Source organism: Lagopus muta, chromosome 2 (genome assembly GCF_023343835.1).
Source record: "Lagopus muta isolate bLagMut1 chromosome 2, bLagMut1 primary, whole genome shotgun sequence".
In the NCBI taxonomy this organism is placed as follows: domain Eukaryota; kingdom Metazoa; phylum Chordata; class Aves; order Galliformes; family Phasianidae; genus Lagopus; species Lagopus muta.
In genome coordinates this window covers 54,799,726-54,824,297 of record NC_064434.1, presented here as the reverse complement: position 1 = coordinate 54,824,297, position 24,572 = coordinate 54,799,726, and the positions used below count along the sequence as shown (strand labels likewise).

Sequence of the window (24,572 nt, the reverse complement as noted above, 5' to 3'; positions counted from 1 at the left end):
ATGCTTTTGCCTTGCTGAACTTTGAGTTTTGGAAGGTGGGTGGATAAACGAGGATAGGTCAGTGAAAAGAAAGCTGAGAAATAGGTAAGTATAGAGTAGAAATCCCAATCTGAGCTACAGGAGTGATGATTGTAATAGAACAGTCTTTTGTTAAGGCTATCGAGAGTCAGGCAGAAATATCAAGAGAAGCACTAGGAATAGAAGTTGGTAGAACTGAAGGAAGTTAGATGATGAGGGCAGCATTCCAGAGGAGATGGTGAAGAATTGCAACTCCTGAAATTTTTCTGCTGAGAAATAAAGTACTGTATTATTTTAACATCTAATAGTAGAGCGTCTTACCTAGGTAAATGAACAGCAACTTATTGTACTTCTGGTATTCTGGAGATGTAGAAGATCTTAATACCCTACAAAGAAGAACAAAAAAACCACGGTCCTTTGAATGATTTTATGATTCTATTTAAAAAATTATGCAAACTAACCTTATTTATTTATTTATTTATTTATTACTTGATAGATTTTGAAGATGATGATGTGTATGGCCAGTCAGTAGAAGATGATTATTGCATTTCTCCTTCTACAGGTTAGTTCAAATAATTACGTATAAACATGGTTAACGTGTTCAGTCATGTCAACTACATTACTTTGGGGAACGGATGGTCAGAATGTGCTTCGTATGAATATCTGATTTATGGATATACGTTGATGGTGTTGAAATGTTGGCTATCTTTAAAAAAGTATTTGTAGGATCCATCTCTGTGCAACAGTTGTGATTCAGTGTCTGGTATTTGATATCTTTTACAAAACTTTGAAGGTACATGGGGTAAAGAGTCTTTGTGGGATGCACCACTGGCCCTTGCTTGCAGCTGTTCTCATGCAAGTTGATGTGAAGTTAATAAGCTTCTGATTATTTGGAACATGGCAAAATAGGTGCAAAAATAGTGATGCTATGTGCTCAGGTAAGATGGGATTGGAGTGGCTTGGCCTAGCTGAATTCAACTTAGCTGTAATACTACTAGATTGTATTCATCTCTGAAAGAAGATTCAGGGTTTGCCTGGGTTTGGTGGCGGTGTAGAGTCAGGTAGACCCTAAAAATAGTATAGCTGATGTTGTTCTGTGAATGACTTGTTTGGTTCTAAATCCACAGCATCTGTGATGTGGCATCTGGCCATGGGTAATTGAGTTAATTGGATCCTTAAAAGTCTGTTTCTCTGTCATCCTTTTTAGATAAGCTAATCTGGGTATATATTTTTACTAATTGTAGTCCCATTCCCTGATTTAAATGTTAACATTTTGAGTTTCTAAGTTTAATTGCTAGTCTTTTCTTGATGTTTTCTAAGGAATAGGGTGTTTTTTCATTCAGTGATGAAGCTTGTGTGTACTTGAAAAATAGTTAATAGTGTGACAGTACAGTACTGTAAGTGCAGTATTTATTTGCATGCTAACTTTTTTACTTGTCACTGAAGTTTAAAAAAAAAAAAAGTTTGGAATAATATTATGAAGACATCAGGCCATAGGAGGTAATTCAGTGTAGAAAGTAACTATTTTTCAGACCTGGAATATTTTTTTCTGTTTGAGTATTGAACTTGTTAATTACTTAGGTGATGTGGACAGATACAAAGATATTTCCCAATCTGTCTTTTCGCTGTGGTGAAAACAGTTTAGCATCCTAACTTTTTTTTTCTTGTCATTTTTGTTTTTAAAGGAGGAAGTAATACTTGTTTTTGTTTTTTTTAATACTTGAATTTTTACCTAATGTAGCAGCTCAGTTTATCTACTCAAGACGAGACAAACCAGCAACATTTGCTGAGCCACTGGAAGAGGAATATGGCTATGAGGATACGGAAGATACTGCTGGTTATTTTATGCCCAATCATCAGTTGACTGAAGTTGATAGAGGTAATGACAGAAAAATAATACTACTCGGACCTATCTGACGTGATTCAAAGTAGTAGACCAAATAGTCTGAACTCAATCTTACACAACCAACTTACCTTTTGATATTCTGAAATCTTATGTTAGAACTACGTGCTTCATGGGCAGTAGCATCCATGGTGATTCTTCAGGCTTGTAACTGCCTTTTGTATAATACTTGTATCTCGCTTGCTTACATTGAAATATACTTTTACTTTTGTAGCAGTTTCAAGCGTGACAGGGTAGGGGGACTCCTTTCTCCTCTTTTGTTGTGGAGGAAAGAAAAATGACCCAATTAAGGTAGGGAGAGATAACAAATTCACTACCAATAGTAGAAGAATGTAAGATAATAATAAGAAAAGGGAGTTACAGTTAGTAACTCAAATGGGAGAGAGAGGAAGGCCAGAAGTGCATTGCTGCTCTCGGTGCTGCTGGCTCCCAGAAGAAGCCCTCATCCATGTCACCTGGAATTGGAGATCATATTAAGGCTCTAGGGAAATGCAGTACATCTCAGTGATCTTCCTCCTGGGGAGTCAGAACTCACGTGAGACTGCTAGACAAAAGGAAGTACAGCTCTGCAGTGCACTGTGCCTCTTCATTCAACAGCCTATTGTATGATGTCATGATATGGAATAGTGTTATAACCAGGAAAGCTTTCTTACTGGAAATATTTAGATTTGATATGAAATATAAACAACAGAACTACTGTACTGTTTTAGACCAAACATCTGTGTAGCTTAATATCTTTACTCCACAAATGGAATGAGGGGAGAAAGAGTATTTGTATATAGAATGCTCTTTTACTTACATTGCATTCCGAAAATGGTAGGTAGTAGTATTTGGGATGTGTGAAGTGATGCATTTCCTTGAAACGATGTCATTAGCTACCCATATCCTTTACAGTTTTATCTGATGCTGTCCTGAATCCGTTAGTCATTGATTTCCACTTGATGCTGTAGCTGTAAGTTCAATATTAAAAGCCCAGTTCCATGTACTGAGAGGTGGGGTAAAGAATAATTGCTTTTGTTTTTCAAACTTGCTACCTAATATCTTAAATGTTCTGTGAAAAGGATTCACAAGTCTCTTTCCTAAATATTAATAGCTAACTTTTTGTTTTTAACTTATTTGGAATTTTGAGAGTTATTTTTATGTTAGTAAGCACAAAATTTTATTGTTGAATGAATAGAAAATGTATAAATGAAATTTGGTACTTAAAACATACATTGTCGAAAATTCTGGAGCAATAGATAAATCTAAATTTAATATCAGTTGAATTTGTAGAATCAATGATAATGTATATACATGGGTAAATGATAAATTGGAGGTGTGATATGCTTTGTAGCAGGAAGTGATGCTGTAGAAGGTAATTGGAAAGAGCCAGTCTAGATGCAGTTATCTGAGGACTGGCGCACCTTTTCTATGAGGAAGGGTTGAGGAAAGTGGGTTTCTTTAGCTTGGAGAAGAGAAGGCTCCAGGCTGACCTCATTGTGGCCTTTCAATATTTGAAGGGAGTGTATAAACAGGAGGGGGAATAACTGTTTAAGAGGGTGGGTAGTGATAGGACAAGGGGGAATGGTCTTAAACTGAGACAGTGGAGGTTTAGGTTAGATATTAGGAGGAAGTTTTTCACTCCGAGGGTGGTGACGCACTGGAACAGGTTGCCCAAGGAGGTTGTGGATGCCCCATCCCTGGAGGCATTCAAGGCCAGGCTGGATGTGGCTCTGGGCAGCCTGGTCTGGTGGTTGGTGACCTTGCACAAAGCAGGGGGTTGACATTGTGGTCCTTTTCAACCCAGGCCATTCTGTGATCTAGACAGTGCTGTAAACTGAGTTTTCATAATACTTTTGACAAGGTCCGTCAGTTATTAAGAAGTGATATGTGAATGAGAAAACTCATTCTGGACATAAAGGAAAAAGATGGAAGGGAAAACTACCAATAACCATTTCCATTGTGAATTCAGCAGTGTTTTTTCATAAGATCTGTTCTATTTCAGTATTATCATAGAGCACTTGGAAAAGTGTGACAAGTTGGCCATTAATACAAGAGTACTGATTGTAATCAAGGTAGGGAATTGGAGATTATTCATCCTAATTGACAGGAAATAAAATGTTCAACTGAGACTGTCCAGGGCTCTACCAGTACTTGTTCTGCATCAAAACAGCTGATCTAAGTAACCGTGTGGTGTTCTGTGGTATTGGATTTGCTTATCAGAGTTCTTTCAGTGTTGCCATCTTCGAGGGGTTGGTCAAATAAGGAATTTGCAGTTTTCTTACTGTTGTTTTAATGGTCTTCCTGAAACTGGCAGTAACAGTGATGTTCAGGATACTCTTCTGTTAGGTTTTTATCTTTGAGATCAGCACATTACTTCCATTGAAGTGACATCCTGTTAAATTTTTTGTCTCTAGCTATGTGGGATGTCAGAACTTAGGAAACTTATCTTAATCAGGATTTGTATTGTGGTCAGCTTTATTGGCTACTCTAATTTGAGGAATTTTGCTTACTAAATTACAAAAATATTTATTAAAAAAAAAGACTGGTGAGAGTGATGATAATTGTGTCATTAGACTTAAATTGAAAAGTGAAAGATGTCTGAGGAAAAAACACTTCTTTTTCTGAACTATTGTGAGCATATCTTTAGTGTAACTTTTCTTTCATTTTGAACTGTGCTCAAATCCTGGAAAGTGAAAATAACTTCTTTATATTTTTTAACTTTAGGATTTAATTTTGTAACTTTTCATTTCCCTGTATGTTTTGTAGTGTTTTTCTCAGGAGTGTAGGAATACATTATAAATAAAATGGATTTTATGAACCAAAAAATATTTTTTGATTCTAGGAGAGGTGGTTTGAAAGCTGCTGCATTCATCTGGATTTGCTAGTATTTAAACTTTTTCAATTTTTAGGGCCTGAGTGTACCAAAAACGCTGCTTTAATTTTGATACAAGTTGTAGCTCCTGTAAACACTTAACACAGAAACCCATTTAACAGCATGTTTTAACTTACTAAACGATTTTGAGTAATTTTAAGGTGATCACCTGTATTTCTACTCTGCAGTTAGTTTTATAACATCAAAGTATTACGATGTGGAGACTTTATTATAGACTAATAAAAACATAGTAGTCAGTGATGTGTTCCTTATTACAGTATTTGAAATGAATCAAATATTCTCCAGGGTTCCAGGGATAAAATTTTACTGTGAAAAGAAAAGAGATTAATTTATGAAGGGTTTATCTCTTACTGTGGTATTTCTCTCTGTTTTTTTCTATTACTGTTTTTGTTAATCAGATGTGTGGTGTTTGTAGTGAGGCTGATTTGTTAGAACTTTGTTTTGTGTCAGTTTGTAACAGTAATTTGTTTTTTATAGCTCGTCTTAGTTCATGCCTTGATCAAATGAGAGAAGTTTTGGCGGAGTCTGTACCAGACCAAGCAATGGAGCAAGCAGTACTGGCTAGTAAATTTGATGTACAGAAGGCTTTGGATCTTGTGCTTTCACAAGACAGTAAGCAAAACGTGAAGACCAAGGATGAGGATGCTGTGATTGTAAGAAAGACGACAAAAGGTATGCTATTATTTAATTGTTTGGATTCAAGATGTTTCATTTGTATATATAGTTAATTTTGGCTTTACAGGCTGTGAGGATGATTATTTTGCGTTAGCAATTTATTGGAAATCTTAAAGATGTCAACTGCTATTTCTTTGTTCTGAAAATGTTTAAAGGAAGCAGTATGTTTCACTGGTGTAACTGTCAGCTTAAATTCAGAATGTAAGCAACCATCTGCATTTCATAGTAAATTTCTGAATTTTCATGTATGACTTAATTAATAAAAATATGTCCTAACTTGTACTTTCAATCTTTGTTCAGTAAACTGACATTCCACAGTGATACCTTTTGTGTGTGTGTGTAATTTGTACAGTAACTTTCTTGTTTTGATTTCTACTTGAATCTTTATAGTCCTTACTGACATTGCTTTGCTGATTTGTGAAGTTGTGTAGGTATTTCAGTAGATAACAATAATTTAGTTGTAGAACAGCAGATATCTTTGAATAACACTTTGTAATTAAATGCCTTTTCATGTTTCTTCTTGATTTTTTTTTTTTATTTTTTTATTTTATTTATTTTTTTTTTTTTTTGATGCTGCTCTCTACTTTCTTCGTTGTGGCTGTACTTCCATCTGAAAATTTTTGGCTATTGTAAGGTAAGGAGACTTACTTTGTTTTCCAGAATTACTTACTAATAAAAACTGTTTCACTTGTGCAGTAGAAAATGTTGACAGCTCCAACAAACCAGAGGTTGGAAATTTGACAGCCAAAACTGGTTCGGCTTGTTATTCCTTAATTGCCAGTGGCAAAATGCTCCCTAATGTTGAAAAAACTGGTATATACTCATCTGAAAAGAAAGGATCAAAATCCTCTTCACTCGTTCTGTCTTCTTCCAGCGATGATACCTGTAAAGAATCATTTTATGAGCCTATGAATGAGACAGAGAATCAGCTATCAGAAAGTGCAAGTGTAGTAGGTTCAATTTCTGACAGTGAAGATGCTTGCTGTAGGATAGGAAGTAATCCATCTGGAAATTCTTCATTTAAGAAGTTGAAATGCAAGGAAGCACAGGACTTGAAATCCTTGCTGATGCAGAATGTGGCTTGTGATTCTCTGAGTCTTAAAGACAGTATTCCATCTATTTCCTCAGAAACTTTTGATGGCAGTAGTAATGAAAATTTTTGCAGTCCTTGCGTAACGTGCGCTTTAGGAGAATTGGCTCTTGATAATGAAGTCAGCCATACTGCACATAGAAAGAAGGAACTTGAAAATTTTTCTTCACTTGTGCAAAGTAGAACTCAAGAAAGCCCCTCTTCAGGGATGGCTGCGTTGCCAGTTTTAAGGTCTGGAAATACATCATTGACTGACTTACTTCAGGAGCACCAGGAAAGCAGTGCAAGCCACTGTTATTCTTTGGCTGATCTTTATACCCAGGCAACAGCAAGTATCTCAGATGAGAATTTGGGAACCTCATCGCTATCACAACTAGTAAGTCAACCACAGACTGCAAGTGGGATGCCAGAGTTAACAGGATCTTTGTCTTCTCTAGCCCTCTCTTCAGTTTCTCCACTAAAGGAGGTTGAGAACTTAACGCTCTCTGATTTAATAGCAGAGGCTATTGAAGTAGATGATACTCAACAGAAAGCAGACTTTTCTGTACTCAATGTAACTGAATTGAGGCCCTCTAAAAGAACAAACATTGATTTAAGTGTCCTTTTAAAAAATGCAAACGCACCTGCAGAGCAGAATGTGATAGAACAGTCAAATGTCTTAATTCCCGAAACAAAACTTTTAAAGGCAAAGCAGGGAAAATGTTCTGGCTTAGGTAAAACAAATAAGACCAGAAGAGGGCTTACTTCCAAGAGGCAGGACTTGTCCCTTTCATGGATGAAGGCTCTGCGTGCAAGACCTTCAGCATTTGCTTTAACTTTATGTCTTCCTTATCCTCCAAAAGGTTATAAGCGACACACAGTTGGTATGCATAAAGCTTTCCTGTACAGTAGACAAGTACAAGATGTAAAACCTAAGGAAATTGCTCCTAAAACAGCCATAACGCCATTTGACTTCAAAACAGCATCTCCTGATGATATTGTAAAAGCTAATCAACAAAAAGCTTTTACAAGAAAGTAGCACAAGGAAAAAGAAAAGAATCAATGTTTTTATCTTGGTACGTTGTAAAAAGAAATACATAGGACCTATTTACAGTCCAGAATTGAGTTTTTAAATTTTTTTTAATTGATGTGACGATTCTCACTGTAAGATTGGTAACAAATTTGTATGTGAACTTTTTAACTGTTGCACTGAATATCTTTATTTTTGCTTAATTTTCTCTTACAACTTTTTTAACTTTTGTGAAGTCTCGAACTTTAGTATGTTGATATGGCATATACAATATCTTATAAACCTCTTTGGACTTGTTGGAACACCTGTCCAAGGGTATTTGTATATATGTTTCATGGGGAAGAACACTGAAGTATTATTTTTTTGAAATAACTCAGTTTTGCTATGTGGTGTGTAGTTTGGAGTGTGGAAACCTCAGTTTAGATTGCAACTGTTTTATTAAATGCTCTTAAAGCTTAATCTTCTGGTAAGGTATGCTGTTAATCACTATTCTCTTTATTATACTTAAAAAATTCTTCATTTTTAAAAAGCTTCACTAACCTCAGGTTTTGATTGAAAGTTGTAATAGGATATGTATAGTTTTCAATAGGACCAAATTTGTTGGGGAGCAAGCGCTTACATTTGAAATTGCATTCCCTTTCTTCCATTCTCCAGTCATCTGTCAGAATATGGGTTTCAGGATTTTACTGTAGCTGTTTTGTAGATAAATATGTGGCACATGTTTCACGGGAAGTTTTAGTGGAATTCTATCATTTGTTTTCAAGTCCTTTAGAAGAGCATTGGACTAGCTTCTAACTTTAGCATGGGTGTATTTTCTTAGTGGAAGAAAATGTTTCAGACAAAAAGCATAGGTGCTGTTTATATCTGCCTCTTGTCCGTTTTGAAGAAAGCTTCCATAGTGGTGTACACATATTGTTTTCTACTATTGCCACCATCACTGTTGTTTCAAAGCTTTACACTGAAGATTGGAACTGGGACATCTAGAACTGACTTTTTTAGCTGATGACCAGATTCTGGTGCCCTTGTTAGTCAAGTTAGAGACGTGTATATCTTTACATTGGTATACATTAGTATACGTTAATTCTTTGGTATACTTCCAGTGTCAGTGTTTTAGATTCCTATCAGCAAAATGTGCAATAGAGGTACTGCTGCAACTAAAAAAATACATTTGTTCGGGTACTGTGATATGTTTATTTGTAACAAACTTGGCAGCTAGTATAGAAGAGTAGATACGGTTTTAATCTGGTTTTCATTTAGTGTGTTGTATCAAAAGATAGGACAAAAACTTAAGTTGATTCCTGATTTCAGGTTGCACTGTAATTTTTCTAAATACAAACAGGATGAGTTCCAGTGTGCTCAGGTATAAATTTCACATTCTGTATGTTTACTTGTTTGTCTGGTTGATGCTAGCTGTTGTTTTGTAGGACTGTCAGCAATTTGACCTCTGACCTCTCAAATGACATTCATATTTCTAATTCTTACTAATAAAAGTTATATTTAATAACAGTGCTGACGTGTTTATGTTCTAGATTACATTTTAGATTCAATTGTCTGTATCCTTACTTGTTTCAAGTGCCTTAAAGCATTGAAGTATAAGCAATATAATCCAGCATTCACCCTGTGTTCTCATAAGTTCATGAGCAGGAACAGAATTGTTGTATTTCCTTTGCCTTTAGGTCGAGGATCTACCTTTCTTCCATAAATTAACATCCGTGTAGTTTCTTGTTCCCTCTTAGATTCATATTCTTGATGGAACTAGGTAGATTGTACACTACTTCACTGATCAGTTTTAATAGCAAATTGTACTTTTATAGCTGTCTGTTTCTCTGTAGTTAATACTAACTTCTCACTTCTACAAAGTTCAGATGTATTTTTCCCACTGAGGCAAAATGTCCTATTTGGAGAATTTATTGCTAAAATTAGCAAGTTTTTTTGATGGTTTATATTCTTTTAGTAGATAAATTTTAATTTCTGTATGTGAAGTAATAGTGGAAAGCTTGCTGAAGGCATGCCTGGCTATATATTGGAGATCTCCTTGTTTTCTTATGTTCCATGTACTCATGGGGCTAGGTAGAGATTTCTAGTGTGTACATTTCTAAATTTTTCTTGTAAGATTTTTTTTCCCTCTAAATCTTTGTTGTGTTGAACTTTTCATTGTTTTTGGTCTGCTTTTTCAATCTCTTGTCCACTGTTCTTTGCCTGAAATTTCTTAGCATTTGTAATAAACTTAGAGCTGAGTACTGGGACATACATGGAAGTATATAACTGTGGATGCATTTGGAAAGCATGTGCAAGAAGTAGGTGGCAATGTGTAGTACTTAGAACAGTTTTGCCATGGGTTTCATGCAAATGAAACTTTGAATAAGTGACTGAAGCCCAAGGCCAGTATCATATGTTTATTGGGGTTCTTACTATAGAATTGATATCTTAATAAAAAAAACCTTTGAATATTGTTTGGTAGCTAAATTTTCATGTATAAATATTTTTTTGTTTGCATGTATCTCAGTATTGCCAGTGATCTTGAAGAAACAATGCATGCTTTTCTGTGCATAAGGAGTGGGGGAGGAATTTTTCTTCAGCCTGTAATTCTGAATCCTGAAACGAGGCTTAAATTAATACAAATTTGTAGGCTGGGCACTAAAAGGATGCCTAAATGAAGAATAAATCTGATTTCCAATTAATTTTCAGCAGAGGCAATTTCAACACTTGCAAAAATTTACTTTTTTTTTTTTTTAAACCAAAGGTGTTACTGTGTATGCTTTGTTGTTACTCCTTAATTTCTTTAATCTTGTTAATGAGAACCAGGTTTCTTTCATCAGTAATAGATTTAATATTCTTAAAATACTCCATAAATATAATGGTATATGGCATTTGTGTATAACAACTCTGTTTCTGCCTGTGTTATGCTTAAAATAATCTTATTTCACTGGTGTGTATATATAATTTTTCCCTTCAAATTGCAGCTACTGTGTATTTTTGTCTAATATGGGTTAGTTGTATTTGTTTTGGAATACACATTAACATTGTAAAGTACTTGTGTCTGTGTTGACATATGAACATGTGAAAGATAATGTCAAGCTACGTAGACATATGGCTTCTGGTATTTGGACTGTATATTTCTAAGGTGTTGCATACATTAAATTTATTTTGCACGTTATTCTTAATTAAGTGGATACTGATTTTTTTATATGAAATTATGTTTTGGATATTGCTTTATATGCTTAAATAAAATGCATATTTGAAAATGCAGTCTTAATTACAGTTTCTTGTTAATTTCTTCATACAATTACAGTGGTGATTAAATGTTCTGTAATTGCTTCTGTTGTGGGAACACTGAAATTCATGCCTAAATATGCACAGGCATCATTTTTTCAATGAAAGATTGCCTTGGAGAAAATAGGGCAGAAACTGACACATGCTAATACAGCTTCAGATACTATATTCAGGCTCCAATTTGCTTTTGTTCGAAACAGGTGTTTGAAGTTATGTTGATAATTTTGATAGCATTTTAAAACCATATTAGGGTCTTAAAAATGAAGGGGTATCAGTGAAAGAGGAAAAAGGCACAAAATAATACTAGCTTTCTAGATCTTTGTTATGGTAGAAGGTACTACAGTAGACCACTAAATAAAGTTTCTGAGTATCTCTTCCATTTACCTCTTCTGGGTTTCTTTTTCTAGCTGATTTTTACCAGAACATGCTTTGGAAAACGAGTGTGAATTGACTTTGATTTCTATTAGAACCTATTTTGGAAAATCAAGGCAAATGAAAAGTAAAAATAAAATGAGAGAAGAATACGAAAATAACCCCCAGTAGGATTATAAAAATGATTGCTTTTGCATACTTTTTAATGTAATAATAGTTACCTGTTTTTTTTTTTTTTTTATCACAACAAAATTTGGTGCTTTTTTTCCCTCCCAGCTTGTAGGATGTTAGGAGCAGAAAATTCCAATTTTAGAACAATGAGATCAAAACTTCACATTACTGTTATTTGTTTTTTTTAATTCAGAAATTGCGATTTGAGTAATTTCTAATCGAATTGTTCAGACAATTCTTGGGATCCTAAAAAGCAGCAAGGTACTTCAGTTTCTGGAACTGCTGTACAATAATATTTTGAAGAGACCAGTTGGTGCAGAGGGGTGGAGTTTGCTGTTTTTGTTCTGACGTTTTCCTCCAATCATGTGATTCAAATTCATTTTTCATTAATCAGCCATTTCTAAAAATCAGCACTTATGCAGAAAGTTTCAGAGAAGCTTCTGCAGAAATGACTAGCTGTTCAAAATAGTTCTAAGATGATAGGATATGAATTCTTTTTATGGAGTATGTACAGTTTATCACAGTATGTTATATATAGACAGCAGCTTAGTTCTATACACAGTGAGGTCTGAAATCTAAAGTGCCCAATTTTCTAAAATTGTTGTAAAAACAGTCTTTGTATTAAACATTGAGTTGTGGTAGGGAGGGGGAAAAAAAACCGCAACAAACCCACCCAATCTCATTGCTTTAAGAATTTTATTTTTACTCTGTGAATTACAAAGTACTGAAAAGGTGAGGGTTTGCTGCTTTTTTTTTTTTTTTTTCTTAGAAAACTGAGATAGTTTTTATTGGTAACTCTTATTTACAAGAAATACAGACAGCTGGCAAGCTCTGAAGTAGATTTTATGTTCAGTTCATGAAGTTCAGTCGTATGTTCAGATGATGAGGAAATGTCACTGCTTTAACTTGCATATACTTCTGTGTGTCCTAATGGTTTTGACCTTACAGCATTTTAAGTAGGGAGGTTAACAGAATCATTTTTCATATGAAACAGATGTATTTACTCTGTACTAGAAAACAGAGATGAAATAAAATCCAAAGCCAATGAATGTGTTATTTATTTTCAGGGAGCTTTCTTCTGCTTCACAAATTGCTATCTTAATGGGGCAGTTCAGATGGAATGGGGTCTGTATTTTAATATTACTATGTTGTACAACTAAATTATTCTTTTATCTACACAGTTTAAAGTACTTTTTCTTTTTTTTTCCGTTGCCAGAAGTCAAAGCTAACTCAGTTTGTGTGATTTTAGGTGATTGTTGAAATTAATGATTCTTGTGAAGTTCTTTATAAGTTTCTGGTGTCTGTCATTAGAGAAATATACATTATTTAGTTTGTGGAAACATTACATTGCGTACTTAAAAATGGCCTGTTAAAATTAAGCCTCTGTGACTTCTTAGGTATGTCTGTAGTTCTGTTGGCGTCATTATTCCTTTACAGAATAACTCATTGTCCTTCTCTACAACTTTCTGGTGGTAAAGTGACTAGAAGGTGGCTAGAACATGTAAAATTGTGGATTGCAAAGGTTAAAATGATGTGTTTTTAATGAGAATTCATGCTTCATGAGCAGTTCAAGAATTTCAGATTAGTGAAGACTCTTTCTACAGTAGGAATATGGATGTTCTGGAGAAGAGTTTTACTAGTGAAGTATTTATTCATTGTCAAGCTAGTAGTAGGTGAAGATGGATCTTAGTATTTAATTTGGCTATATTGAGTTTCTGGGTCTATGAAATCAAAGAATGAAATCTTAATATATTTTCTTAAAGCAATGAAGTTTGTCATATTTGTAACACTGCTCAGGTGTCCATTTTTTTCTAAGCAGTGGCTGTTAGTCCTGCTCAGATTACACTGTGAAAGTGCACTGTTGCAATATGGTTGCTCTCAGAGTGGCTTCTCTAGAAGTTCAAATTTCTCAAAAATATTTATGTAAAAATGGTGCCTTAGTCAAAAAAGGTGTGCATTCTGTACATACTCATTTCATTTCTGTTTGCTTTTTCTGTCTAAACTACATTTTCATCTCTTGTTACCCTCGTTAGAGTTACAGAACAAATACAGATACTGGTGAGCGAGCAAGATTCTATTCCATTTCAGGCACTGTTAACGGAATTGTTAACCACTTTATGACACTAAGATTTTTGGTTTTAGTGATGTGTGAGTGAGAAGGAGGTCAAATCTCTGTAAATGTGCACTCCTTGCAGGAAATTAAAAAAAATACTGTGAACTGAGCATGTTTGGCTTGGCGTTGGGGTAGAAAGGAAGAATCTTTTTCAAATGAGTGCCATTGTCATAGTTGAACTATCTGTGTGGGGGACTGGCTATTTTGTATCATGGTAGAACAGGGCCTTCATAGCGTTATATGTATAAATATTTGGTGGAATACAGTAAAAAGGCTAAATAGGAAGTGAAGCACAGGAAGCTGAAAAGCCTTACTCATGATGTGCCAGATAATCTAGGAATAGAGTGTAGGTCTATTTTTCTAGATGTTGAACTGTATTGCTTCTCTTTTGTCTGTTAATAGTATATTTATCATACCATATTATAGCAAGTATTTTTATTATTTAGGTATTATTATATACTACTTTTTAGCAAGTACTTATTCACTGACATTTGTTGTTGATTTCTGATTTTTATTAATAATGCAGGTATTCAGGTTGTTGATATGAAGACAGGACATTTTCAAGAATATGACCCACAAGCAAAACAAGTAGATGCTTAGCTTGCATTTACTTAACATTATTTGTCTTAACAGTTTTCTAGAATTCATTCTTTGACTCTTCTGTGTAAATATCTTCTTTCAATTTTGCCTTACGCCAGAAGAAAATGGAAATCTCACAAGCATTACCACAAAGTGAGTTAATGTAAATAGCTTTTTCTTATCACTCATTTGAATGCAGCAAGGCTTATTTTTGATTCTTAACGGTGCTTTTTCAGTCCAAGCACATATGATTATTTTTTTTTTACTGACTTCATATGCTGCAACTGGGCACCAATATTGACAAGTAGCTTTGGCCATTTCTGCTCTGTTATTGTGATTAGGTGATCTTGGAAGTCTTAACTAAAAATAAAATCATGAACTGATATCTTAGGGAGAACTCCAAAGAAATCTTGGAGAAAAAAACATGGTGAAGTTTGATTGTGATGTCCAATATGCTGTCATTTGCCAAAAAGTTTTTATTTCCACTTACCATACTTAGCTGTAATCCCTTGATTTTGCCCATTACAAAATTGGTAATTTATACCTAGATACTGAAAAGAAATATTTTTCCCAACTTCCATTGGCTTTTCTCATTATCCAGTAACGGAAGTTCTCAAATGCCCGATAAGAGCCCTTTACACCTAGTGATACTTTGGTACAACACATATTCAGCCTGTGGCAAGGGGAATGTGTTCTTTACTGAATGGAAACGTGTGAAATCTGACATGACTAGCAATACTACTTTCCATGATTTAAGAAACGACTGATAATGTAAGACTTCTGTGTTTTAGGTAAGAAAAATGTATTCACGTATTTCAGGAGAAGCAATTCAGTCTTGACACTAAGGTACTGTGTGGGTTTTAGAAAGGAAGTGGGTTATTTCAGGGAAAAATGTGTCATCAGTATTGAAAAGCTTCTTAAAATCCTTTGAGATATCTCTTTGAGCTTCTCCTTATACATACCATACACCTACAATGGAAAAAGTGACACTCCAAGTGTTTTTAGAGTTTTCTTTTATAGTCTTTTAACACTAGCATGTTTTGGCTTTTTCACACAACATATAATCCGATACAAAGTCAATCATTTTCATAGTTGCTGCATTGTGTGTGAAAGTTGAGTGTTTTGCTTGGAAACTCAGAGATCTTAGATAAAACTAAAAATGGTTATTATTATTTTAGAAGCTTAAGATTCCAGAAAAAAAGCAGTGATCTTGGGGAAACAGTAGCTCTGCTTGTTCAGTGATGTTGTATATCAGTCCTTTCCAGGTCATGGTAAAGATGGCCATTGTTTCCTTTTCTTTGTGTCCTTAAATGGTAATGTGAAAAATTTTCAGAAATCTCAGATGTGATTGCTGGAGTGCTGGGAAGGTTTGGTTGAGAGTCATAGTTTTCAAAAATCTTAAATTGGAAATTCGTTTGGTAATCCATTCTCCACTGCCAGTTTTGGTAAAACATATATTTTTCTGTTTTCTGTGGCGGATTCTTATGTGATTTTTCTTTGCTAGCATGAGAACTATCTATCTGTAGATTTACTACTAGTACTGAATGACAGTTTTCTTCCCTTAAGATTGTCATTTGCAAGTCAATATAGGAAAAATGGCCCAGTACATCTGTTGGGTTTTTTTTTTCCTCCTTATATTACATTTTCTCTGTGTGGACCAAGTGTTTAAAGTTGCTTGATTAACACTTAATAGTCAGTGTTGAATGTCCTTTATCAGTATGTCACACTCAGGTTTGGATAAATATGGTGCTGAGAACAGGAGTCTTAATACTAGTTCAGCATGAGCATTCTGAATCAAAATCATCAGGCAGATTGGTAGGAGAAATGCATGTTGTAATGGTTTCAAGATCTAAAATGTTAGAGAAGTCATGAAAAAGTTATTTTTATGATAGAATTTCAAAGCTCTGAAAAATTGTTCTAGAATTGTTTGTGACCTTGTAAAATAAACTTGTAAATAAAGGAAGAGTATCTTATTTGAAAACATAATTGAATGAGGTATTCTTTCTGTAACTAAGACTACAGTAAGGCTATTTTACAAGTTTTTATCAAGTCATCTGTCTCACGTTTTTGTTTGTGTTGTCTATGGGAAAAGACTTGTTTTCTGAGTTACTGAGTTGATAGTCTGAGCTCTTCAGTAATAGAGTGATCACTTCACCATTCCCAGCCAGCACTTTCCCTGCAATAGGAAGCAAAATGCAATTACGTTTGCATTAGTGGTCTTTTAATTTAGAAGCACTTTAATGCTGGCTGTTAGCATTTTATCTCTGTTTTCTGAGGATAAATACTGTGTTTTTTCAGAGGCAATCTGCTCTTTGCAGCATGTATTATTTAGCAATTTTACGGATAAATAATTGCTGCTGTAGCTTCTGTATTATCAATCCAGAAGCTGTAACTTCTCCCTGACGTTTACATTTGAGTACTCAAAGCGAAGCTGTTGATTAGACTTAAGACAGTGATATTTCACACTTGTAAACCAATGCATTTCAGCTTCAGAAATTAGTGTGTCACCTGAATGTTAGAAGTGTGGGTATATCAAATTCAAAATTGTGGGAGTTAAACAACAGCAACAAACTAATTTAAAATATATCTGTTACCAAGGAAAAATTAACTTGAGCTGCAGAACAGAACATGTAGAAATTCAGGAATGAAGTTAAAAGGCAAAAGCCAAGGTGATGTTAAAATACAACAAGAAAATAAAAAATTACTTTATACTGTTTTTTTTTATTCTAGGTAACTTAAACTGCAGATAATTTTATTTCTGGTAAAATTTGTGTTATCAGTTCCTACTTTATCTCTGTCCTGTCTTCTGAATGTGCTTTTGTAGTATCATACATTTTTTTATTCCGTGTGGTTCAGTATTGTTACAAGACTTGTCAGTTGTGTGCTGTTCTGTTATGTCATAGATATGCCAACAGAAATGTTGCCCACTCGCTACTTGTATGCCTCTCTACCAAAATGTTTTGTCCTTTGTTGACAAAATATTATCCATTTTTTTTAATCATCTCAACTCCCTTGAATTTCCTTTCATGATAAGTGATATTTTAGTGTTTAGAGTTGACAATTACAAGTAGCTTGAGTACCAGATTCCTCCTGTCTTCTCTTAGACCTGTGCCATGAAGCTTAAAATCTTGAAGTTACTGTCAGAACTCTACAGAATTACTGTAGAAATTCATACATAAAAAGCCAAAACCTTTGAAAAATAATGTTGCTAGTAACTTCAGTATGGAGGAAAGCCATGTCTGTGGAATATGTAATGCCTGGTTGACAAACAGGGAGGAACTGTGGCTGGTCTTGTTGCTTCAGTTACTCTTCCGTGTTTTTACTGCATTTAAAAATCCAGGTTAAATGGAAACTTTATATCTAATTAATTCAAAAATATAAGTTGAAGTTGTTTTGAGTACTCCTTGAGTCCTTGTTACCACCTTTTTGTGGTTTTAGAATCACATTTTCCTATTTTTAATGTTTTCCTCTTCCCTATTGCAGGCTTACATAGATAGGAAAATGACTAACTTTGCTTGTCAGCTAAGTAAGGGGGTGAAAGTGGGTATATGCAAAGAACAACTCGATGCCCAAGTCAAAAAAAAAGAGGAAAATTGCCTCTTAAAGATCTTAAGTAAATGCTTTTCAAGGCAAAAATGTGATTTATTGTATGATTTTAATTGTGTTTTTTGATATATGTATTCTGAGAAACTTGTAAGGTTGTGGTTGTGATCTGTGTGCATGCAGTTACTGCTGTGTATGTCTTAACTTTTCTTTCACTGCAACAAGGAAGAGGAAAACGTGGAAAAAAAGAACTTCAGACTGCACAGGTTTCTCTCTGAAGTCTGGGTAGAATGAAATGCACTTCAGACTGGCAAATGAACTTTTCTCTTTCTGGTATTCATTATCATTCATATCCTGCATCTGATAAATCTTGCAGACTTACTTGAAACCACATTGTGTGTTACTGTATTCAGGTTTTATTCTAGACTAGGGTACACAGCTCTTTATAAACCAGTTTTGATCTCCTGAATAGTTTCAGTGAACAATAGAATGAATGAACAATAGAGCCTCCTATGCTGTGCTTCATGTCCCATCTATACACAGCATGTTTTCTAGATAATCTCCCTTATTCAGAGTATGGTAATGTTCAGTCTCCCTTTTTTTTTCTAGACTTAATCAAGTTTATCTTTGGTAACTATAGGATCTTGATACATTTGGCTTGGGACAGAGGAGTTCTTAGGAAACTGGAGAATAGTTAAATTCTCAGAGGGATAATGTACGTAAATTGTGCAAATGTAATGTAGATAATGTAAAACAGGCTTCAATTACAAAGGGAAACCTTTATGTAAATTAGGAAGTTTGTTATACTGAAAGTAGGACAGTTTTTATAATATTTTCCTAAATTTTAATGCAGAACAGATTTTAATGTATCTTTTGCTGCTTAGATCTATGTTACTATATGTGTCATGTAGATTTTGCCTTGCTTGCTTTCATTTTGTTTGATTTTGCATGACTTGGACCTCTTCTTCTTGCAACAGTTCCCTTGATAAATAACATTACTACCTAATACCAGGATTTTTTCAGTTAGTTAGTGAAAGCCCTACTGTCAGCTTAATATTCTCGTGTTAGGTTCACTGACTTCCTAATAAATACCCACTGATAGCATCCACAGTGTATTCCTCATGAAATGACATCTTCATTGTGTGTATATTGTAGCAACATTTGTACAGTGTGGTGGATAATGGCTTGAGATTTGTCTCTGAAGTTGCAGAGGTAGATGTGTGAATGTGTTGTTTTTGTTTTGTTTTGTTTTTTAACTTCTGTCATTTCTTTTTTCTAATACTTGCTATGACACTGTGGGAGGTTCTTGACGTCAGATAAATTCAGTGTGCTTGATCAGCCAGCTTCTTTGATGGAGCCTGTGTTTGTTTTGCAAGTTAAATTCTGAGATCTTTAGCAGTTTTACACCTAGCTTTCAAAGATCCTTTCTCTGTAAATGTGTTGCCTCTAACACATTTATGTAGTAAAGAATACTAAAGCTTTTACTTTTCAGTACTCTTTGTCTTTTTTAATAACCATTGCATCCTTTGTGTTTTGACCTGCCTCAAATTTTTACCCTATATGAAGAAGGCAAGACAGCACTGTGGCAAACTAATTGTGTTTGCTTTGGGAATGTACTAAGTTAGAATTAAAGGAAGCAACAGGAGTGAGTAGATGTTGAAGCCTGCTGACTTGACGGTTGAGGCAACAGAAAAGTTAACAAAACCCAGAAGAACTCCTTAGTAAAATATAAATCAGTAATATCAGCTTGCTTCTCATTTCATGCTCAGAGAAAGTGTAATTGGCCTTCAATAGGAACGTTCTTACTAACTGTTTTATTCGTCTTTGTTAGACAGTTGCTGTTTAGTAGGTATGTGTGCAGTGTATTGAACTTTCATCTCTGTACTTCCAAGGACAAATTTGAGATTGTACTTTTTTTCCCAAATGAAGTTGCTAGGGTTTAGGAAGTACATGTATGAACAAGGTTCTTTACAGCACTAAAGTATCTGGAAAATGTACCAGAAGAGAACTGATGGTGATGAACCTATACGAGATGAGTTGTGTCTTGAGCTTTAAACTCCAGTATAAAGAATAGAAATGCAAATCTGCTAGTATAGTTATGACAGCTGAGGAGTCTTCCTATAGAAGAAATGGAAGTGGAGTAACGCTTTTGTATCCTCATTGATAGTTTGTTCTACCAAATAACGAATGGGTAAGAATCAGGCTGGAAGGGCCCTTAAAGATTATCTGATTCCAGCCCACCTGCCATGGGCTTCCATTCAGTCTGGCTTCAACACTTTCAGGTGTGGGGCATCCACGGCTTTTCTTGACATCCTTAGCAGTGCCTCACATCACCAGACCATTTTAGGCTTTTTCCTTTTGACTTTTTTTTGTTTTTCCAACATGGTTAGAAAATTTAAGCTTTAAGGAAAGGAATGAGACTCTGGGTAATAATAGAACGATGTTCTGGCTTAGTGTTACTTAATATAAATATAGGGAGAGTGCATCCCTGTTAATCCCTAATATTAGTCATCAATTGATAAATGTAATCTATAGAACTAAATTGATGGGCATGAACGTATTGTAGAAACTTCTTGTTTCACACACATATGGCCCTTGTTTTATTTGTCATATGGCATAACAAAATTCAGTTAGTATGAGGAAACCTTAAGTGTTTTCTTTTGGTGTTATATTTTTAAAATTGATGTTGGATGTCTTCACAGAATACTTAAACTGTTCCATCTACCTAAAAAAAACTTTTTACAAACCTAAAATTCTTTTTAAATTGTTCTAAGTTGAATAATAAAATAATAGTGTAAAGTAATAGAAGGATCATTAAAGCATTGTTTATGAATTTCAACTTAGGAATTGTAATGCAGTTTTATTTTTTTTATTTAAAACTGCTTAATATTTTGCAGTTAAGGAATAATGGCATAAACCACCTCCCCTTAACCTAAAATTGTGGACTAATGAAGGGATGGAAAGAGTAGGTACTTCATTAATATCAGCATCTAATTTGGAGTTAAAAAACAAACAAACAACCATACAAAACACCTTGTTAATTACTTGATTTTAAAAAGCATGTGTTTTACATCATTCTTTTACATTTAGTCCAAGTAAAGTGAGTACTCTAAGAGGTGTATGTTCACTCAGCAAATTTCATTTGAACAGATTTTGTGTGAAATGTTTAAATTTACCTAATTTGCATGTGCAATGGAGAACAATGCATTTTTAATGTCTTTTGTTTCCCATTCATCCTTTCTTAACATTTATTCTTTGTTATATAAAGAATGATAAAAATTTGAGCATGTTAAACATTTTTCACTTCAGAATAATTGCTTTAAAGTAACTTCTAAATGTGTATATTAAACTGTTCCATTCACTGCTTTTTACAATCAACTTAGTACATCACTTAACTTCTGATAAGGTTGTACATTCCCTGTATCATCTTAAGTTTGAGGTATAAGAGAGTGGTTGCAATTACAGAAGAGGCAGGATTTCAAGTTACAATTCCATCTTTGAGCTGTGCTCTTTTGTAAAATCCTGTAAAATAGCATGTATGAAGTACTTCTATTCAATCCTTATTCTTTCAGTATGGTTCTTTCATCATCAGGGGCTTATCATTGTTAGGTCTGGAAGTTGTGTGGCTTGAGATAATCACCTGTGAAGACCCTTTTGCATTATTCATCTATATGCATCATTTCATCAGCATCATTATTTCACGTAAGCATATCTTTTTTTCTCTAAAAATTCTGTTTACTGTAAGTGGCATCCAGAGATAATACTTGTTCTGAAAGAAATGACCACCATCTTAGATTCTCATAGGAAGATGCTACTCTGCAAGATTGCCTTAACATCAGAGCACCTGCCATGAGTGGTAGCATGATGTCTCCTGTTTCCCTTTTCATTTTTTTCGTGCCTTTGGGAGCTTTTTTCCATCCAGATTAGCAGGCATATCTTACTCACTGATCTGAAGGCCTTGCATAGAACTTACTTTCTCAAAACGGGCAGATTTTTAGAAGTCCAGTTTTACCTTTTACTGCTTTCATCTTCACATGGCCGTGTCTTCCTGCATCCTGGTTGTCACTGTTGTAGATGCTGTCAGCTTCTTCTGTGTCAGTTTCCTCAATTTATTAAAGTAGTAAAGAAATGCACGCACTAAGCATACCTTTTGTTCCAGCTTCTGTTTTGCAATAATTGGGAAAATGACCGTGTCTAATTTATTCGGCCACAATGATATCTTTTACTGATCCTTTTTTGGGGCTTACGATAGCACAGTAGCTTCCACCATGCCATTGTTCTTGTTTTTCTTTTTTGTTACCATTAACTATTCTTGTTTACGTTCTCTTGTCTAGTAGTAGTTTCCATCGTAGAGAGTTGCTTTACTGCTTGGTGAAAATATTTAATGTTTGTGTATATAGGTTGCTCCAAAAGCATTGTTTCCTATTTATTTCCATGGAAACTACAACAGATACAAAGAGCACAATAACACAATAATTTATTAAAGCAAATTCTTGGCTACGAAACACTCAGCACAGCCACCATGAGCTATGCATTTTGCTAATGAGGAACAAGAGCCTGCGTGCTGTGCTCGTAAAAATCTGTACCAGCAGAGGTGACCCAGTGTCTCTGTTGTCACGGCTGAAATGTACCACCCACCGCCTTACTGTGCTCACACCCACTGTTTAGTCTTCATCAGTGCTTAGCAAATGTTAATCACTGTCAATGCGTGCAATTTTTTCCACGTGGAAGATGCAGTGGAATTGCCACGTCACAGCCTGAACCAGTGATTGAGAACCAGATGAGAAGACATGGCTAACCCAGTGAGCTCAGGTGCAAGCTGTGCACCTGAGTGACTGGAAGGGATGGACCCTGTGTTTGCCTCTCCTCACCCTCATTTAAGGGTTAGCAGCTGTGGGAGCAATATCTTTCCTGGTGGAGACTGTGCTCCTCTTGAGCCATCACTGGTCAATGGAAGGGGTGAGATAGTGTTCCTTCTTGTCATCTTATATTGCTCCATAACGTTTATATCTCAGCAGAAGGCAATCATCGCCGCCTTCTGCCACACAGAGTAATACAGTTCCACACATTTGCCTCACACACACTTCTGTGTCAGATGCCGTTGTGTCTGACTGCCCCTCTGCTGCCATCTGTTGCACAGCAAAAAAAAATTAATTTAATTAGCTTTTAAATATTTGTACCAAAAATTCGAGGCGAGTTACAAATATAAATAAATACTGAGCTTCTCCTACAAAGATAGTCTTCTTTTCCATTGAGGCTTATGTCCAAATCTGTTTAGGAGTTTATAGTAGAATAATTTATAAATTTGAAGATTGTAGCTTGCCAAAGTGAAGGGATAAAGAAGTGAGTCAGTGTTCTGAACACATACTATGTTGTTGATGGTATGGTATGTAAGAAGTTTCTGTCAATTACTAACTGCTGACTTCGTGCCTAGTTTTACCCAATTCCAGAGATATGCCCAATTTACAGGTTTGGGGAGATCTTTCATTCTGTCTGTGGAGTAGTGGTAGCATGATGAGGATATTCAAGAAATCAATTTTGTCACAACACAAAAACTGTTGAAATACCTTTATTCCACACAATGTTCTCCCATCTTCTTAGCTCCATTCCTATTGACAAGCCCATATCACCATTCCTACTATCTCTAAGTTGACCTTTAGTGAAATTCTAATAAATTCTGTAACTTCCTTTCATCTTCATTATAGGTAAAGCTTTAAAAATTGGAGTCTGTTGCTGACTTTTTGTAAAATGTGTAAGTAAAGTACCTCCATCTTTTGCCTTTAAAAATACGAATTAAAAAAATGGTACATTTCTGAGGATTTACTGTTAAATTAGCATAGCCTTGCAAGCACAAATACAAAAGTCAGTGAGTTATCACTCTTGTATGCAGTAACTTTGTGTAATTAAATGCATTTGTGAGTCAGTTTGCTGTGGACACTGTATATGTTTAGATATATGGTTTTTAGTAGTTGAACTGTTTCACCTTTATATATTGAACATTTAGGTTTTTTTAGTCTCTTCTGATGCTTTGAGAGAACGCATTATTAACCTTCTGGGGAAAGTTTGTAGAGAAGTTGTGGAAGAGTGAACAAATACAAGATGATTCTACTTTTTGTGTACTGTCAGTTTGTTGTTCTCTTGTTATTATTCTCCTTATAGTTAACTTCTGCTTCTTACTGAAGATATTTTAGTGCATAAATAGAAGTTGTGGATTGGGAAAGTTTTCTTTAGTAAAATCTTGACAGTCCTGTAATACAATCATCAAGAATGTCCGTGTGTGTAAAAGGCATGACATTTTTTTTCTGAATTAATTGGAGGATGTGCAAGCAAATAGCACCATCCTCTGGCATTATAATATTAATTAAGAATTAAACCTTGATGTTGCTGTTTGTTATTTTGGGGAATTATAATTTTAATAGAATGTACATATTGTACTTTCAGTTTTACATACTCATTTTGGGCCAAGTTTTTAACAGAAATTGTGTTCATTTGCATGGCCTATGTGTATTCTACTCAATTAACTGAGTAGCAATAGATAATATCTTTTTAGGGTTATCCTACATATGGTGCTGACTCTGTTCTTTACATGACCATTTATGGTAGGAAGTTGCACTTCAGAAATATCGATCTGAGCGTTTTCTAAATCACAGTGAAAGACAATTCACAGTCATTTAAGAAAAATTCGTTGAATTAGAAAACACCACCAACGATTTAGTTGTTTGTGTGGGAGAGGATAGGCGCTGGTACAGAACAACTGCAAATGTCTAATAAGTAAATGATTTTTACAGCAAATTGTAGCTTTGGTTACGGATTGAGAAGGGATGTCATTGGCATTACTCGAGAGTAGTGCAAGAAATACACCTACCAAAAATACGGTTTCAGTAGTTACAGGATGAGTTGCAATGAGTTACAATTAGGTGAAGGATTGAGTTTTATCCCATTTAGCTATAA

At 34.8% G+C, this 24,572-nt stretch overlaps 1 protein-coding gene across 2 annotated transcripts in view; it reads left to right on the top strand.

The window, feature by feature from the left end:
• HBS1L (HBS1 like translational GTPase) overlaps positions 1-24,572 on the top strand; it is a 64,536-nt gene that overhangs the window by 2,513 nt on the left and 37,451 nt on the right. Inside the window, exons 2-5 of one of the 2 annotated variants that reach the window (XM_048936738.1) lie at positions 515-580; positions 1,760-1,897; positions 5,274-5,468; positions 6,111-6,284. In XM_048936738.1, coding sequence (XP_048792695.1) covers positions 515-580; positions 1,760-1,897; positions 5,274-5,468; positions 6,111-6,284 — 573 coding nt within the window. The remainder of the gene's footprint in view (positions 1-514; positions 581-1,759; positions 1,898-5,273; positions 5,469-6,110; positions 6,285-24,572) is intronic. The other variant, XM_048936735.1, reaches the window with a different exon arrangement.